We start from the raw sequence: 18,651 nt of genomic DNA on the forward strand, positions 1-18,651 counted from the left end.
GAGAGTTGGGCATGTGATTAACAATCCCACCAAGTTAAAAACAAACGTTTTGGAAAACGCTGACAGAAGGAATCACTTAAATCATTCAAACTCTGGCCCAGGAGTTGAAGGGTCCTTATTTAGAAGAGATATGACGCCTCATCGAAAGAATTGAAGGTTTTCGGAAGTCTAAAAAGCAATGCCTCTTCAGGAAACCAGAATAAATAGTCTAACCATTATTTATGGATAATACTACACATTGAACGACTGAATGTCATAAAAGCTAATTTACGCAATAACATAAACACGAACCGATGGATTGAATTTCGTATTGTTTTTCTACACATTTTAATTGATTTTGATTAACTACTTATAACAATATAAAGTAGGTAAATAATTACCAATTGACGATTCACCCAACAATCGCTACTAGGATATGATTATCCGAAAAAGAGTTGTAACAATGTGAACTTACACAGCGCTGAGCAAAACCTTTTTTATCTTGAGTTATTATAGATAGCAGAAATTGTAGATGAGTAAACAAATTTAGTAAGTCGTTCTATTATAAAACAGTAAACATTATCTTCTAAGTGTTTCATGTGTTACAAGTTGGTATTAATCATATCCCAAATTATCTAGTTTTCTTCTTTTGCTACTGAATTATTACTCTGAAGGGTAAACAAGTCCTGGAAAATTTTTATTTCATATTACCACCCTAAACGTTGCTATCTTTTGATTGGTTTTTTTCTTGTTGTTTTTCGTCTTAGTACATATTCCCAGGTTCATTGATGTATCATAGTTTTGACTTCGAGAAGTAGGAAAGCTCTCTTATAAATAATTCTCATGTCCTTTATTATGATATGATGCTAAAGGGTGTATGAAGGTTGGAGTGCTGTCGTTACATGGCGGAAACAGTAAAATGCAAGAATTGAAAAGGGCCACATCTTACTATTTTTCAAAATCTAGGAAGTAAGAATTGACGGTTAATCGGTATAAAAAGCAAAAATCCATTTTGCAAAGCGTTCAGTCAAACAAAATACAGAACGTTTCTTTTGAAATGACAAGTTTTACACTTTGTACTTTAGAAAAATAATTACAATCCCAAATAAACTAAAAATTATGTAAATGTAGGCGAAAAGAATTCTCGAATAAAAATGACCCATCAGGGTGAAGGGGAAGTAAACTTACAGGTTGACCTTTTTCACCTTTTGGACCAACTTCACCTTTTTCACCTGGCTGACCCTAAACAAAATAATTATATTAAAGTCAATCAATCAGTAATTTTACTAGTTGAATTTATGAGTCGATGTAAGCTAGACCACCGTTGGAACGACCGTCCAGTGCTTCCAAGTTTCCAATGGTGGTATAGCTTACATTGACTTATGAATTCAACTAATAGAATGATTAAATGCTGTAACAACTGCCAATTATTAGTTGTGAAAATAATTGGAAATAATAAAGTCTAAAAATGAGAAAGCGGTGCAGATTATGAAAGATCATGGAAGAATGAGGGACTGAACATACTGGTTTTGTACACATTCTATTGCACTATAGACTACTATTTTAATAAATAAAATTAACTGTAGACACTATTGTACAGCTTAATTAAATAAAATCGTCGGAAAGAATTTTTTTTCTCTGAGTTGTTTTTCTTCATCTTCAATGACACTGTGGGTCTGTTCCGTTATTATAGAATAATTCTTTATCATCACAATGAGTGTAAATATGCAGTGAGTCCTTTGTACGTATTTTCTAAACTTATTAAAGTTCCATTTGAAATCGCTAAATTGAAATCCTGAAGGAAAACAGAAAAGACGAAGGCCAAAGAACACACCACGTTGGGAATTGGAAGCAGATATCAAAATGATGAATAAAAATGAGAAACAACTGGAAAGGATTGGCTAGGACAGAGTTGGATGAAGAATGTTGGTGGGCGGCCCATGCTCTTCCACAAGCGGTAAGAGGAGTAAGTCAATTCATTTGAAACCACTAAAATAAACAAATTATATTTTCTTCCTGTTTTCCATTGGAATATTAGTTAATTAATTTGACCAAATACATTAAGAAAGTAAATAGTGATAAGTCTTGCTGATTGAACGCTATATTCGTCTCCTAAGCTATTCTGTAACCCCCAAGCTAGAACTAAACAGCGACCTGAACACGAGAGAGAAGACTCAAAGTATGCGAGAAGTAGTTTACTCCAAGGTTCATTTTGACACGGAAAATATAGGGTTTTTATAATATTTTTAAATGTCCTTGGGTTGCTCGAAGATTCTGGAACGCTACTAAACATAGTAGCAGTGTAGCAATCAGCCAATCAGAACCTCTACATTTGACGTTCCGCTTCCTTGATATTTTTAGCAAAAGCTTCAAGTAAACGCTGATTGGACGAAACGCTTCTTAGTGAATCCTTATGCTTGCTTGTCTTTTGCAAGCAATTTTCCGGATCACCCCAACAATAGTTAAACAGTTACCAATAACTGCATTAAGGTAATTTTGACAAGTGTTTCATAGAATTTCTATAATGTTCAAACATCATGTAATTGAAGTATTTCAAAGTTATTTCATATTTGATGAGTTAATTGAATCTAGACCGCTATGGAAAATCTGGAAGCACTAGACGGCCGTTTCGTCCTATTGTTGGACTCCTCAACAGTGCGCATCCACGATCCTGCCTCAAGAGATTCAAATCCAGGACCTAGTGGTCTCGTGAGTGAACACTTAACCTTTAGATCACTGAGTCGACATCCAACAGTGTTCATGAGCGACACATCCAAAAAGAACTATAATATTCACAAAAAACCCTTCTGTTAGTTCATTCTATACACAATAATATACGATTATTAATAATGAATTTTCTTAGATATTATAAATACATATGAATAATCTTGACTTACGTAATTTCTAGTCTGTTCATAGATGTACTTTTAAAGAGAAACAATAGGGAGTTTTTTTAAAAAAATCCATGTTAGTAACAATTTACAATAGAATTATTTTTTATTACCAAAAAGAAATCTAATTAGTAGTTATATAATTAAAATGATATAATTTATGAATTAAATTAGGCTTAGTGACTAAATGGCCTTAGTCTCTTTAGTATTCAGTTGTGTAATATTGATGAAGTTTTGTTTTCTGAGGTGGATGGTTTGGTTGTGGAGCTTTCATCGTTAGAAGACTTCTACCTAAAGTTTGTTCTGATGATGTCGTTCAGAAGAACAATGAAAGCTCCACAACCAGATCATTCAGCTCAGAGAACAAAACTCTATCAAAATCATCCACCTGAGCTACAAATCTTCTCCACCATCTTAGTTGTGTGACATCTTATGCATTGATTTTTCGTTCATAACTCAATTTCAGTCTGATTTCTATTGATTATGCTTTGTTAGTCAATAATTTTCGTGAAAATTATATATTTAAATAGAGTAAGAACAAAAATGGAATAGTCTTAATAGATTCCAGATAAATTTTTGATAAAGGATATGAAGTTGTTTCAAGTAATGCATTTAGAATAATTATCCGAAAAAAATCACCAATGATATTCCATTTCTCCAAAGGGAATCGTTATCAAACGCTTTCGACCTGACTTGTGTATACAGTAGGAAGGTACGATTTGCTTTTCTATGCAATGTTGACTGGTTATTTATTAAATAACCTTTACTAAATAATTACACATTTTCTAATATTCATCATGTTGGGTGATTACGCAACCACTTTTTAATTTTATTACCATCTCATTACCATCTTTATCTTGATATTAAGTGCTGGTAACACTAACATCTCTTCCACTCTGCATTACTACCTTCCAACACATAAATACACATTTTACCATGTCTAATAATATATTTATTGTCCCTATTCTTCTCATAATTATGGTGTGTTCGGATATATTTGAACCTTTATCGAAACTTTACAAATTAAAGTATATTAAACATTTATTTATGTAAGTACATCCAGCTGACGAGTCCTAAATAAGACGAAACGCGCGTCCTGGATTCCACTGCTAGCTACCATCAATCTTCGCTTAGAATGCTTGTGAAACAAGGCAATATGCACAGAATCCACGTATGCCTATAAGAGACTGATCAATTGCAGTCCTAAACATCAATGAGAAGATTCGAGCAAACAATAAAAAGTGAATTTATTTATAAATATATTAAGAATCTAATAAGTAGTTGTGAAACAGAATAATGAATTCGATTCATTCCGCAAAAACATTGTTCTTCTTAAACTATATAAATGATTTAGTCAACGCTACTATTTTCTATTATTTTCCATCTTCGACTTTGTTCATAGTATCACTGTACAAATATGAAACCTGATGATTAAGTTTTCAAACTTAGTCCATACTGTTATATATATATATATATATATATATATATATTGGCGGCCTGCTTGAAGATTTGGGTTACTTGTCCCCCCATTTAGATATTTCAACAAGTTATTTGTTTTTGTTTGTTCCAACACATCATTATGTCTACTAATCGCATAAACTATCCAGGCGCGTTCTTGAAAAGTTCACAAACTTTCGCTGTAGATCTAAGAAAAAATTTCAATCAGTGATATTATAATGGCTGTCAATATGCATTGAAAAAAAGAACATTAATCAGACGTCGATTCTTGAATTGTTAGCATCTAACTGGTGATTATTCAATATTTGTTTTGAGGGTCGACCAAGCATCAAGAAAAAGAAACTTATTGAAGTACTTTGTGCTGAGAATTCTATATTGTACCAAAAATATAAAATTGAATAAAGCCCTTAATAAGATATGATCTTTAATTCTGACTAAGATTTTTCCGTGAATGTAATGTAAAGTTTATAAAATCTCCTCCCAAATAGGTGTAACTATGGTTTGAAGTCATGAATAATTCGAGATAATCCATGAAATAGATGATGTAATGATAATTATATGTAAGAACAGAATTGCATGATATGGTACCTGATAATTTTTATTCAACCAAACGTTCCGGGATATTTTAAACTATTATTATACGTTTGTAATTCGTTTATATTTATTAATAGGCTTAGGATATTCCATATGTTCCCAAGTCATTGAAATATAAATAGAATCCAAACTCATTTAATATAGCCTACTAGTTAACCAATAAATAATTCAATTCAGCGTGTGTAATGAGTTATAACTAATGGAAACAGTTGTTAACTCTTTTAATTCAATCCCTTTTGTCTAATTACGTAATAAGTCTGTTAGATATAATTGAATATAAGGGTACAAAAATATATTTGAATTGTGTAGATTATGTCATGATAGACGATGACTTTTTAATTGTGTAGGTAGCAGAAAAACATGCATCATACATAATTACATTTACATTGCGTAAATGAATCTAAACACATTTTCAACTGTATTTGAAGGAAAGAAGGTTATTCAGTAATTGTAATGAAAGTTAAATGTTACATTATACTTAATAATCTTCAGTTAAGTATTATGGAAATGTTTAAGTGAAAAAAAGATTTTCATTAGTGGCGATTTCTTTTTCAAACATTTTACAAGAGTATTGTTTCGACCCTGGAAGTAGGGTCACCGATGCGGATTGCTGAGGTATCCCACACTAGGACAGAACAGCTGTGTTGTTTTTCATAGTTCTCAGTGATGATTTAGCTAAGATTTGTTAATGATCTAAACTATATGAAAGTATTTATAAATTAGTTAGTTATAAGTAAAACAGAACGATAAATGAGTAATAAGTCTAACTAGAAAATATGTTAAACATAAGTTCCAAAACTGTTGAAAATGGTATAACCACCATTTATGACCATGGTTATGACTTTGGAAAATGACCTGAGATGTTCAGTCAACTTTAACTATTTATTTAATTCAATTAGGGAAAAAAGTATGACATTTTTAAGTGTTTTACTCGCAAGAAGGGAGTCTATATTGTAACGGGAAGATAATGAATTTCAACTTTAACAGTTGAATTCACGAGTCAGTTGAATCTAGACCACCAATTGGAACCTGGGAGCACTGGGCAACCGTTTCATCCAAGGATGGGACTCCTCAGCAGTTCGTATCCGCGATCTCACACGCGGAACTCGAACCGAGGACCTCCGATCTCACGCGTGAACGCCTAATCTATGGGCCACTGGGCCGGCATCCAAAGATGTTAATCTTCACTGATAATAATCATGTCCTCACTAATGATTAGCTTCAAGATAGATTTCCTGGAGTTCTAGTGAGAAGCTGTGACCATTTGCATAGATTTAAACAAATCAATAATGATAATATTTGCAGAATATAATGAATTCACTGTATTTCTTTGCTTTCCCTTCAACTAGATACATATAAGCTAATACGTTAAAGTATTTATGATTATTAATAAAATGTTAAAGTCAATTGTTAATCTATACACGAATAAGTTGTGAGCAATGTGAAGGAATATTTTAAGCTGAAAGTTCTTGGATGTGGACACAGTTTTATTGTAGTGTGACGAAAGAGGTTTTTAAGTATAGAAATGACATTCGAATTCAATTCACTAATTTGTGATTATAGTGAATTGAGAACAAGAATAGTCAAAATACTACCAAATGATTTTTCGGTTAGCTACTGACTCCATGAATGAAAACGTTAGGTGTACGCGCTTTAATTACTATGACTTCTGAGAATTTAAATGATATGAAATTGGACTGTTTATGGATGAATTTGAGTGGATTCATTAAACCCATGTTATGTCCCGGGTTTAGTAAGTAGCGTGCTATGGAGATTTACTCATTATAACTAGTAAAAAACCGTCTTTTCGTCCTTTCAATATACAGTCTTCTGCATTTACATACAAACTGATATATGCCTTTTGAGGTAACATGTGACAGATATCTATCTACTTTTGTTTGTGTTATTGAATATAGCGTTGTGTATAGTGGAGTCAACTTAGCGTCCAGAAAAATGTTTTTTTCTAAAACAGTTCTTAATCTTTTATTATTTTTGTCCATTATCTTGCCACATTTAAATAACAATTGATTTGTATTCTTCTGTCTTAATTCGGTATTCATAAATTTATTTGTTTATAATGGATTGGACGCATCCATATTTCTGCAAACACTTATTTGCTGTATTATACTCCTTCTTGAACTTTTCCAGTGAATGCTTCTTTATAACTCTGTGGTAGAGAGTTTTCATCAACCCATATTTATAGTCTATAGGGAAAAAGCTGTGGAAGTTTATGTATTTTCCACTCCAGGCTTATTGTCAATGCATATACCTAATACGTTAACAAATTTCACGAATACTTCTAGAAATACCTTAATCGAAAACATGAGTGACACCTTTTCTTTTGTTTTCCATGATAGTTGAAAGGAATGAATTGAAATACAATGAATTCATTGTATTCTGTAAAAACTGTCGTTATTGATTTATTTAATATTACTTTTCTATTTGAAATTTTGAAGTAATGTGAATTCACAGCATAACATGGGATCGCGTTCTGAAAGACATAAAGTCCATGGTGGAGACAGCTTATCTATAGATAACCATATAGAATTCATTCAGTATAAACAATTTCATATAAATACCACAGTGAAACTTCCTTTACAAATGTTATGACATTATATTTTCCTTACTGAAATGTAGGACAATCAAAGCAATTGTTTGTGGTTTGCTGGTTCCATAATCTTTTATGATTTTATCGATTGACAGTAGTGAGATTATTAGGGTAGATTACATTAAGCAGATTATTTACTTTGTTATGTAATCAGATCTTAATTAAAACAAAGATGAATGAAAAATGATATTGTTTCGTTGATAATTTGAAAATTTACTTATTGGACCGATGTCTGACTCAAAACTAGAAATCACTAAACAGTTGTTTCATCCTAGGTTATAACTCTTCAGGAGTGCTAATACACGACTCTATCATAAATGAAGCTGGGGACCTTCAGACTTCACGACAAGTGCCAAAATTTCACACTACTGAGTTATCAACAAATGTATTATATTTGTAAATTCTACCAATTTACAATGATAATTTCTACAATACTCTATAAGAACAACCACTGATACATAGATACTATGTACAACTGTAATGATAGATCGATGCTGTTATTATTTGGAATTAATGTCCTGAGTATATATATATATATATATATATATATATATATATATATAACCTGTGAAATGTGCAATAACTAGATTCCAAGGTATGATGAAGCTGAATGAGTATACTTGGAAGAAAAAAAGCTATGAAATACTGAAAGGAATATTGAAGTTTTATATTTAAGAAGTTGAATACTTTGTTGTTAAACTTTCAATTTAGGTATCTACATCATTTACAACACTCAATGAAACTTACTCTATCTAACTCTTTCCTATTTCTAAATGTTAAATACAAAGTTTACAACTAAGACACAAGTCATAAGAAATCTATCTCACCCACTTACTGGTTCTTGAAGTTGCATCTCATCACCAGTTTTATCTGATTCACTACATGGAGAATAAATAGTACATTGATCATATGCTCCACTTGGTGTTGGAATAATCAATAATTGTTCGATTGCACCCTAAAAGAATAATTAAGAAAAAGTAAAACTTTATTATCTACATTAAAGTTATTTCATTATGAACAGATATTGTTTATTGAAGTAAAAGAGCCCTGAATAACTGTTTTGCTTTAAGTTAAAACTCTTTGTCGAATTCTCAGATACTCCATGATGGATCAAATTCAAGACCTCTAGAACCTTTCAGATTTTCTTTTTATGCCTATAAATGAATTATAGAAATTTTATTCACTGTTATTATTGTTGTTGAGAGTAGTTTGCTTAAATCTACAAATTATATCTTATTATTAGAAATCCAGGGGATCCATTTTGAAATTATTCATTATTAGATGTATGCTCATTATGCAATAAATGGCTGCTTGGAATTCCAGCACAACTGTCATCACTAAATAACATTTGTAAATTATTTAAAATAAAAACTATTTTTCAGACAATGATTTAACAAGCAGTTAGTTATTTTCATATACTACTTACATAGTAGGTAAGTAAACGTCAGCAAATCATGTACTGCACGTTAGTATTAACATGAACATCTTATTATCCTAATATTTTCCTTACAGAACTTCAATTTACGAGGACATTCCAAAACGTTCACAAGCCAAGAACAAATTACTTGTCAGCTGACTATCGACTTTCCCATCGAATCATCAACGAGTGGAATTCATTACCTCAGCACGTGGTTGAGGCTCCATCCGTTGACTCTTTCAAAAGAAAGTTAGATCAACTGAGGAACCACCATTTCCAGGACTAAAACAGGCCATCAAGCCTCCCGTCCCTTCTAGACTGAAACTGAAACAGAGAAATGAAATGTTTTTTCACGAGTGCGATACCGATGATCCTCGGTTGAAATCCCGCGTGTGGGATCGTGAATTTCTACCGCCGAGAAGTACCATACTAGGACGACACGGCCATCCAATACTTCTAGGTTTTCAATCATGGTCTAACACTGATCGATCCATGATCTCAATAAAATAATGGGATTTTATTTAAAAACTCCGAACTAGAAAAAATTACTAAATCCATTTTAAATCAATCAAACTACTTACAGAAAAACTGACTGATCCTGCTTTATCTTGTAGAACATATAGCATTCCTTTATTAAATTTCAGATTTTCAGTTAATGTACGATTCAACAATTTTGATGTAATAACTTTACAGTCAATAATTAATGTGACTGAGTCACCTTTAATACTCAATGCAATTCTATGCCATCTAGAAATCGAAAATTGAAATCAAGAATTGAAAGTTATTTTAAGGTTTTGTTTGAGAAATGACATCATGATTGATTATAATCAAATTCGATTATTCTTACAGTGTTACTAAATTGTAAGGTTGAACATGTCCAACGCTAACAGTGAACTTCAAGTCTTCATATTCTTTACTATTCAATGAGTAAATAAGTCGTTAAAATAACACATCTCGCTGATTAATCAACACTTAGGATTATCCATCACCCATATCACAAATAAACCTGAAGTGTATAAATCAAGTTAGTGATACAAAGCCTCAACAGTACAAGTAACAACTTGTAAAGTGTCACACTTATGGCTTTTGAAAGTACACAGTTAACTTTAATTCATTTGAAAAAGGATTATACCCTTATTTTAAAAATTAATGAATAGTTTATGCACATGTGTAGACAAAACCAACTTCACTTCCTTCTAGAAGAAAAGAAGTTGAGAGAAGTGAAGTTAACCAAATTTAAATTTTCTACTTGAAATCCAATGAGAGTTAAATTGAATGTAACAATCTACCAGTTCAGTTACATAACATTATCCCCCTGAAAACTGATTGAAAAACTCAGTTGTTGTGACGTGCGGTGTTCAAAATTTGATACTGATACACTGTATGCTATGCGCTACCCTCCCCCCGCAAACTGATTGCATGAACGAGAACAAAAGATTGAGCGAGAAAGTGTATTCGACTACCGAATGAAATGCGGAAATACTCATTCATATATGTATGCAACTCTATTCTTAGGAAATTGACTCATTCACCCCAATAAAATACACTTGAACTTTGGGTCACCTTTGATTGCTATTGATTGACCTTTTTCCACTTCTGATTACCTCTTCATATCATCTATTATTAGTTATTTACTTTTCTTATGTTTAATATTGAACTCATTTGTCAAGCCATTTGTTGAATTCAATTCTTTACAATGTTTGAAAGTCTTTTCCCTTCTAAATAATATCACTATAATAGTGACATTTTTGTCGATAGGTAGTTTAATTCGATGAGGTTTTGTAGCTAAATAAGGATGTAAAATTTGTGAGTCGATTTACTAGTTCTTTTTGTTTAAAGCTTTTGTAATCACTCGAACAGAATAGAATTTCATAATATGCTAATTATATTTAGACTATTTATTCGACAGTTTCTTAAGTGATCTAACTTCAATGTGGAATTTGTGCATTTTGTTTTCTTAAAAAATGATAATTGATAATCTGTCATAAGTGATCACAGTGCTAAAAATGGTATAGTGGGTTTCCGATCCACTAGTATGTTTTTCTCAAAGACTTTCCCAACGTTTAAGTTCATTATGTACAATAATACTACATATGACATGCAGAGAGGCACGAAAAAAACCTATTTTTGTAAAAAAGAAATAGCCACAGGTGAATGGATGAAACGTCTGGAAATTTTTCTTGAAATTGATTAGATCATATTGATACAAATAAGTAATAGATGAGGAATATTGTTACGTTCAACTTAATAATATATCGTACGAAATAGAAGATGTTAGGGAGACCGTGAATTTCCCTCGAAAAAAGCCGGGAGGGGCTCTAATGACAGTTTCTCACAAACATCTTGAAAGTTCAGAGTCACGTGTCTCACACTTGATTTGATGATTGCTTACCATGCTAAAATGTTCACAATTCATACCTTTGCATCGAAAAGAAGTCTGTACAACCACTCTCGCTACTTTGGCCATCGGTAAAAGGAGTTTGCAGCAGGACAGTGATAATTTGTTTTTAGATTTCTTCCACTTTTTGGATTTTGCTTATTCTCAACATTCGTCTCTTGATTCTTACATAACTACTATACTACTGACCATTCATCGAAATATTTTTGTTAGTTCCTTCTTTTTCCTATATAATGCAACGTAAAAGCTGCTTGATTTCTGAATAATTGCTTTGACTATTATAATTCTCTATCTTTGAATTACCCAATGTTAGTTTATAATCGATATGTCATCATATGATTATTATGTAACCTATCTGCTCCATGAGGAATACTTCATTATTGTTAATCATATATATAAAACACACTTACCTTAGATCATTCAGTTTGACATTTAAAAATTCCACCGTGGATGGTGAATCTTCAGATAAATGATAATGCAAAACAATATTATTTCCAACTGACATAGCTAATTGACTTTGTCCTTTTTCATCTGTGACATCAAATATCTTTTGAATTTGTTCATGCTTCAATCGTACAGTAGCAAGAATAGAAAAGTCCTGAGGAAATATAGCTACATTAAAAATTAAATGGTACGGTATGATAAAAACATTAATTTTAATGTTTTTTTTGTTAATAGAAACGAAAATGGTCAGGAAAAAACAGGGTAAAACTTCAGTTGATTAGAAGTATTTATTTCTTTAGTATATATTAAATTTTTCCACTTAGAGTAGACCATTTAATTGTTGAATATGCTCCGACCACTAACCGGCTCACCATATTTCCCTTATACAATCTTATTGAAACATGTAAGTCGTTAATACTTCTATATACACTCTTTACGATTCATACAAAATCTACTGACACTTAATATTCCGTACGTTAGTTTGATTATCCTATTGATTATTTACTCTAAACTCTTATAAGAAGGTTCTAGACAATGATGATGTTTAATACATTGTGATCGGAATGTATAAATCTGTTTACTCTGTTTTTTTATTCGTAATCCTCTTATTAGCTATTTACTTTGGCTAGTTGCCTTGAAAGATCTGAAACTTAGTGAATTCAGCCAATTTCATGACTACAGAAGTCACAGTTGGAGGTCGTCACATTATTATTTTAGTTGTACTTCATATCACTGTTATCAGAATTTAGTAACCTTTGGAATGGTGTTGGATTTTTTTATTGATTCGTTTCATCTATTTGAGCGCGTTACTTCACATAGCCCCGTTAACAGTAAATGTCCTCAATACTATATTATTTGCAAATGAGCTGAGGAATTTCAATTTAATTTTCGTCGCCTAATGATTTGTTGCATAATTTTAAAGGGCTTGATTACAAACAAATATTTTTGGTGGTATTAGAATGAACTTAAAGTTTACGTTATCTAATCCAACGACAGATCTTTAAGATCAGATTTTGTAATTGAAAGCTATTAATAAACCGGAATAAAACAACTTTATTGAACAAACCTTGGTATAGTTAAAGATATTTCTGAATTTCAAAATATCTGTTAAGTCTTACTTAATGGTAGCCGATATCGTGTTGTCTAGCTGTTGGTGCTAAAATAATGAATTCTATGGGTTAATTTGCATTTTGATCACTAGTATCAGTGACTTAAGTCGCTAGGCTAGATAACATAAGACCATTAATTACTTAGTAATCAATCAGTTTTTAAAATTATATTGTTTGTAGTAGGTCATTTGTGACATTCATATCTTAATTACAATGTTTGTAGTGTCGGTTCGAATCCTACTAGTATTATTATTACTCTCTAAAAATCATTTACCAACATTACGAAGGTGAAGTCTTAGTCCGTGAGCTGGATGTCAATAATAATGTAATACTCAACTTATATTATTAAACTTAGTATTCAATGACTTGGCATCAAGTTCTGATGAGTCATTATAAGCCTTTTGGGAATTTATGTATATGATTTTCATGACCAGTATTAAAACTTTCTAATATACTACACATTTTTGTACTGCTGATCATGTAAAGATTCACCTTATATGCGTATATATCAGTAATACAACAATATGATCTATGTTCTTTTTGTGTATATCTGTATATGTGAATTACAATATTGACTAGAATTTTCAGGTCTAACTGCAAATGGTAACAAAATTAATCTTTAGTTAACAGTAAATGACAAAGAAAAGTAACTTTCTAAGAATATGTTACCTTGAATAGAATAAAAGGTGATTCCTTAAATTAGTAATACTTATTTAGTTATATGCCATATTGGTCAATGGTTATAATAATAATATGAAACAGTGATCGGATATTCAGATATTTTTTTTAAAAAAGATGATGTATCGTGAATCATCAGAAGTGTTATACATTTCATTTCCATCATGTTTCAATAATTCACCTAGTCACTACATCTCATTATATCTTCTACGATCCAAATGTAAGTATGTGGTGTGCACTACTTGTGCAGACAGACATAAGTAGTAAGTAGTGGGAATTGAAAGTAGGATTATTATCAGCAAAGGAGTGAAATAAAGAAAAGAGATACGAATATGAAGAGAAATCAGAATAACAACATGATCGGAAGAATGATGAAGTATGTAAAAGACAATTCAAAAGAAGATATGCAAATGTTACACTCAATGTATGATTTCCATAGTTTACAAAATCACTACATGAAAACTAAAAAAAAAGAATTCATTAAAGTCTTTCAAAGTTCTGCATATTTCGTTTTAAAGCACGAATTTTACCTACCACGTTCTTTAATCAAACCTACAATCTTAATCATTCTGAATGAATATATCTGGAATAATGTCTGATGAATTGATATTTAAATATTAATAAACAGTAAAATGCGGTGTGTGCTACTGATATTGATATAAGTAGTATGTATCTCCAATCTAAGTAGAGTGTTTAGTGGTAGAAAGTTAAGAAGATAAAAGAGAAGAGAACGAGAACAAAGAGTGATTTGTATGAAATCGAAGGAACGATTGGTTCAGTTGATGGAGGATTTACAAATGAAGTATTTACTGTATGGTTTTCAGATTTTACCATATATATCGCGTATGTCTAATCTTTTAGAAATTAAAGTCATTTCATGACCAACTACATTCACTTATTAATAGCTAACTTCTGATCAGCTCAGTGTATCATCTTTCCCGAATAAAAGTTGGATATAACTTAGCAGATACAGTTGGGATCAAATGTAGATGTGCAGCATTGTCACAGTTGAAAAATATATGGAAATCAAAACAACTGTCGGTCAACATCAAAGTCAAAATTTTTAATACAAAAATTACGATAGTTTTACTGTGCGAAGCTAAAACCTTGAGAACTACAACCATCATTCATAAGGTACAAGTATTCATAAACGACTATCTAAGCAAGATACTCAATGTCCGTTGACTGGACACCATTAGCAACAGCCTACTGTGGGAGAGAACAAACCAGCTTCCAGTTGAAGAGGGAATTAGGAAAAGACGCTGGAAGCAGATAGAACATACATTAAGGAAATCCTCAGAATACATCATGAAACAAACCCTAACTTGAAATCCTGGAGGAAAACAAAAAAATGGAAGACCAAAGTACAGACTTTGTCGATAATTGGAAGCAGAAATGAAAAGGATAATTAAGAACTGGAAACAACTGAAGAAGACTTCTCAAGATTTAACTAAGAAATATAATTCATCATTAAATCATATATATTTGTTTTATTTCTGACAGAGATGTAAAGTATTTCTCTTCGTAAAATCATACATTTATCAAAAATTATGTTAAATGAATTTAAAAAAAAAAAAAAAAACAACAATAAACAACCCACTTACTTGGGAATGCTTTCTCTGATGGTAACTTTAATTTATCTCCTCGATGATATGAATAAGCAGTATTTGGATTTTCTATGAATGATGAAGGACAAAATCCATATTGATGTGTAATTTCATAATTATCCAATTTATCAATTTCAACAAGTTGTAACAAATCGATAGTATCTATACAATTAGTAAAAAGAATATGATTAATTGAATAATTAATTTAGATCAATTGACTCATGATCTCAACTATTGAAATTACTAATAATATCCACAAAAACCCTTTCTGATATTAATCAACATTTACTCACTAGTGACTGGCTTCAAGAGGTATTTCCTGGAGTTCTAATGAGAAGAAGTGAATAATGGAGTTCAACTGGTCTTTTGTGAGATAGTAACTCACTGAAGACAATGGTGGAAGTGTCGCTGAATTTCGTGGATCATTTGAAGTTAGACATTAACATCGTTGGATGCCGGCTCAGTGGTCTAGTGGTTAAGTGCTGGCGCGTGAGACTGATAGGTCCTGGGTGCGAGACGGGATCGTGGATGTGCACAGTTGAGGAGTTCCACATTGGGACTAAACAGCCATCCAGTTCTTCCAGGTTTTCCATGATGGTCTAGCTTCAAATGACTCATTATCTTAACTATTGAAATAGGTACATATTATTGATGTGATATAATCAGTCATTAAATTTTCTGTTATGTAATAACATTATCGTTCAATGTTGCTCTAGTTTTTTTCAATCCATGGTAGACATTAACTTTAGTCAACTAAAGTCTATTTATCAACTTGATAAGATGGTAAGAAAAGTCAATTTTCGACTGATTTACTCATTACAAGTTTTGTTCAACATTAATTCCATTCTCATTCAATGTGATAATTATTCAGTGTAGTATTCGGTTTTGTTTTCTCGTATAATATTTTATTCTGTATAATATACGATATTGGTGTATTCAATTGACATGAACCATTGTCCCCGAAACACAATGTACAAACATTGATTTGTCCAGCTCACAGAAAGACGACGTCTTATTAAACTCATGAAATTATTGCTGTACCCACTCACGAAGAAACAGAAAGTGAATCAAGCAGCATAATGAATACAGTTGTATTAAATTAAGCTTATCATTCTATGACAAAAGTTTCTGATGAATGTACTTATCGGGGTTCTTTAGTTGTATTAGCAGATATGACTTATATGCTTTTGATCAAATTGCTTACAAAAATGAGAAAAATTTGTCGGATGTATCAAATGGTAATCAAGAACCTAATGAAATTTTGATAGATGCTGATTATTCTAGTGATCTATTATCTACTAATGAGATTTTCAAGAAATTTGGTAAAAATGTCTTGGAAGAATCAAACCTTAATGACCTCATATCAAGTGTCCTTGATCCTCACCATTTAGTCAATTCTAGTAGACTCTCTATTCAATGCGGGAAATATGTTTTAAATAGAGTCAAACTAACTGTAACTTGGGAATATGAGGATCCAACATTATTTCATGGGGGAGGATAAAGTCATAAAATTTAAAGATGAATCTCAACTTTGAGTCTTCAAAAAGAAGAAGGGGAGGTGATATGATGGATAGAAAAGTCAAAATTCGATGGATTTACTCATTACAAGTTTTGTTCAACATTAATTCCATTCTCATTCAATGTGATAATTATTCAGTGTAGTATTCGGTTTTGTTTTCTCGTATAATATTTTATTCTGTATAATATACGATATTCGTGTATTCGATTGACATGAACTATGCTTAGTATATGATTTGTTATAACTCAAAGTATTTTTCATATATGTGATTTCATCCTAATTAGTAATCGAAATGGGTGTACAATCAATATATAAATGAGTGTATTTTTGATTAGGGTTGTCGTCGACACTGTCTAGAATAGCACTCATTTCAATGGTCTTCTGTCTTCTCATTTGCGTATTGAAGGAGTTTTAGAGTTCAAGTGCTCAAGTTAAACGTGGCGTATCAAGAATATAAGCATCTAGTTATAACACAACTATTTGTTGAGATGCTCTATATTAATCAAATAAATAGTAAGGCGACGTGCTTGAATATCTGAACTACCTGTTCCCCTATCTGGATACTTCAACAAGTAATATATTTCCTTGTTTATTTTAACACATTATTATGTTGATTAATTACATAACCTATTCAGGTGTGTTTGGGACATGTTTATACCACCTTTGTTTGTACAACTTACAAAACAGAACAATCAGAGTTATCGTGATTGCTGGTAATATGCATCGAAAAGAATGAACATTATTCAGATGTCGATTTCTGAAATGCTAATATGTAACTAGAGATCGCTCATTAATTATGGTCAATATTGATCAAGAAATAAGAAACGGAAACTCGCTGAAATAATTTGTGCTGAGATCTCTATATTGCACTAAAAATATAATATTGAATAAGGCCACTAATAATAAATAATAAGACATTGAAAGTTGAATAAATCAATTATATTGATCATATGATTTAATAGTTGAGTTCATGAGTCAATTGAAGCTAGACCACCAACAATCATCTTATTACATAAGATATCCAAGATACGATTATATGCAAGTAATGCTGTAGTGTAAGGATACTACAGCGAAACAGCTTCCTAGTTCACCTTGGTTTTCAGTAGTTTTCATATGTGATGTGTCTAAGTAACAACATTTGTTTTTTTCTTTCTGTTATTGCTTGTAGTGTCAAGTGCGATGTCAAGCCCACATAACTTATTCTAGCTTTCGGACGAACTAATTAATTCGTTCTTCTTGAGTCACATTTTAACCTTGTTAATTATTGGCTTATCAACTTTGACTTTCATGTAAGCGTATGCGTCAGCATTTCTTATCTTACCCATCATATCTCTGTAATTTATTTTTTGTCTGACTATAAATGTTGAGTAACACTTGGTTAAATTGAGTTGGCTAACATACCTTTCTTAATCCGTTTCTCTTCGCTCTCTCCTCTGCGCTTCCTTCGCTCCATCTCTCTGATCGTCGATTCTGATCAACGATTGTAAGAAATATACGTATTCAAAAACTCATCTTCGCATTTATTAAACTACGTTATTCACCAACGCGAATTAGGTTGATGATCATGTACGAGGATTAGCAACATGTTTATTTCAATAACAATCAACATACGACCAAACTAAAGTCAGATATAGGGCCACAAAATACTATTCACAAATATCAAAATAAGTTACTCGTTTGTAATACCTAAATCAATCACATAGTTCATTCAGAACTAATCTGTTTTTTTTATTGCTACTATCTCCTATTCATTGGATTAAATCAGGAAATTGTTTAATCAATCAAATGACTACTGAATAGAACTTCTCTAACAGGTGGACAAGATTATCATTACTATTTTTCTACCGGTATCTATAATATACACTGTTGTTTACTGACTGTCCTAAACTTAACAGTCCATCTGTTGAAAAATAAACCTGTTTGTAAATAAGGCACATAGTAATCTTAGT

The 18,651-nt window shown here is 31.5% G+C and overlaps 1 protein-coding gene across 1 annotated transcript in view; it reads right to left on the reverse strand.

The window, feature by feature from the left end:
• MS3_00010057 (uncharacterized protein) overlaps positions 1-18,651 on the reverse strand; it is a 49,641-nt gene that overhangs the window by 23,054 nt on the left and 7,936 nt on the right. The window contains exons 2-7 of the mRNA XM_051218390.1: positions 15,181-15,345; positions 11,756-11,957; positions 9,529-9,694; positions 8,366-8,485; positions 2,877-2,903; positions 1,168-1,221 (exon numbers count right to left, since the gene is read on the reverse strand). Coding sequence (XP_051073177.1) covers positions 1,168-1,221; positions 2,877-2,903; positions 8,366-8,485; positions 9,529-9,694; positions 11,756-11,957; positions 15,181-15,345 — 734 coding nt within the window. The remainder of the gene's footprint in view (positions 1-1,167; positions 1,222-2,876; positions 2,904-8,365; positions 8,486-9,528; positions 9,695-11,755; positions 11,958-15,180; positions 15,346-18,651) is intronic.

The sequence above is a fragment of the Schistosoma haematobium genome, chromosome 1, assembly GCF_000699445.3.
Source record: "Schistosoma haematobium chromosome 1, whole genome shotgun sequence".
In the NCBI taxonomy this organism is placed as follows: Eukaryota; Metazoa; Platyhelminthes; class Trematoda; order Strigeidida; family Schistosomatidae; genus Schistosoma; species Schistosoma haematobium.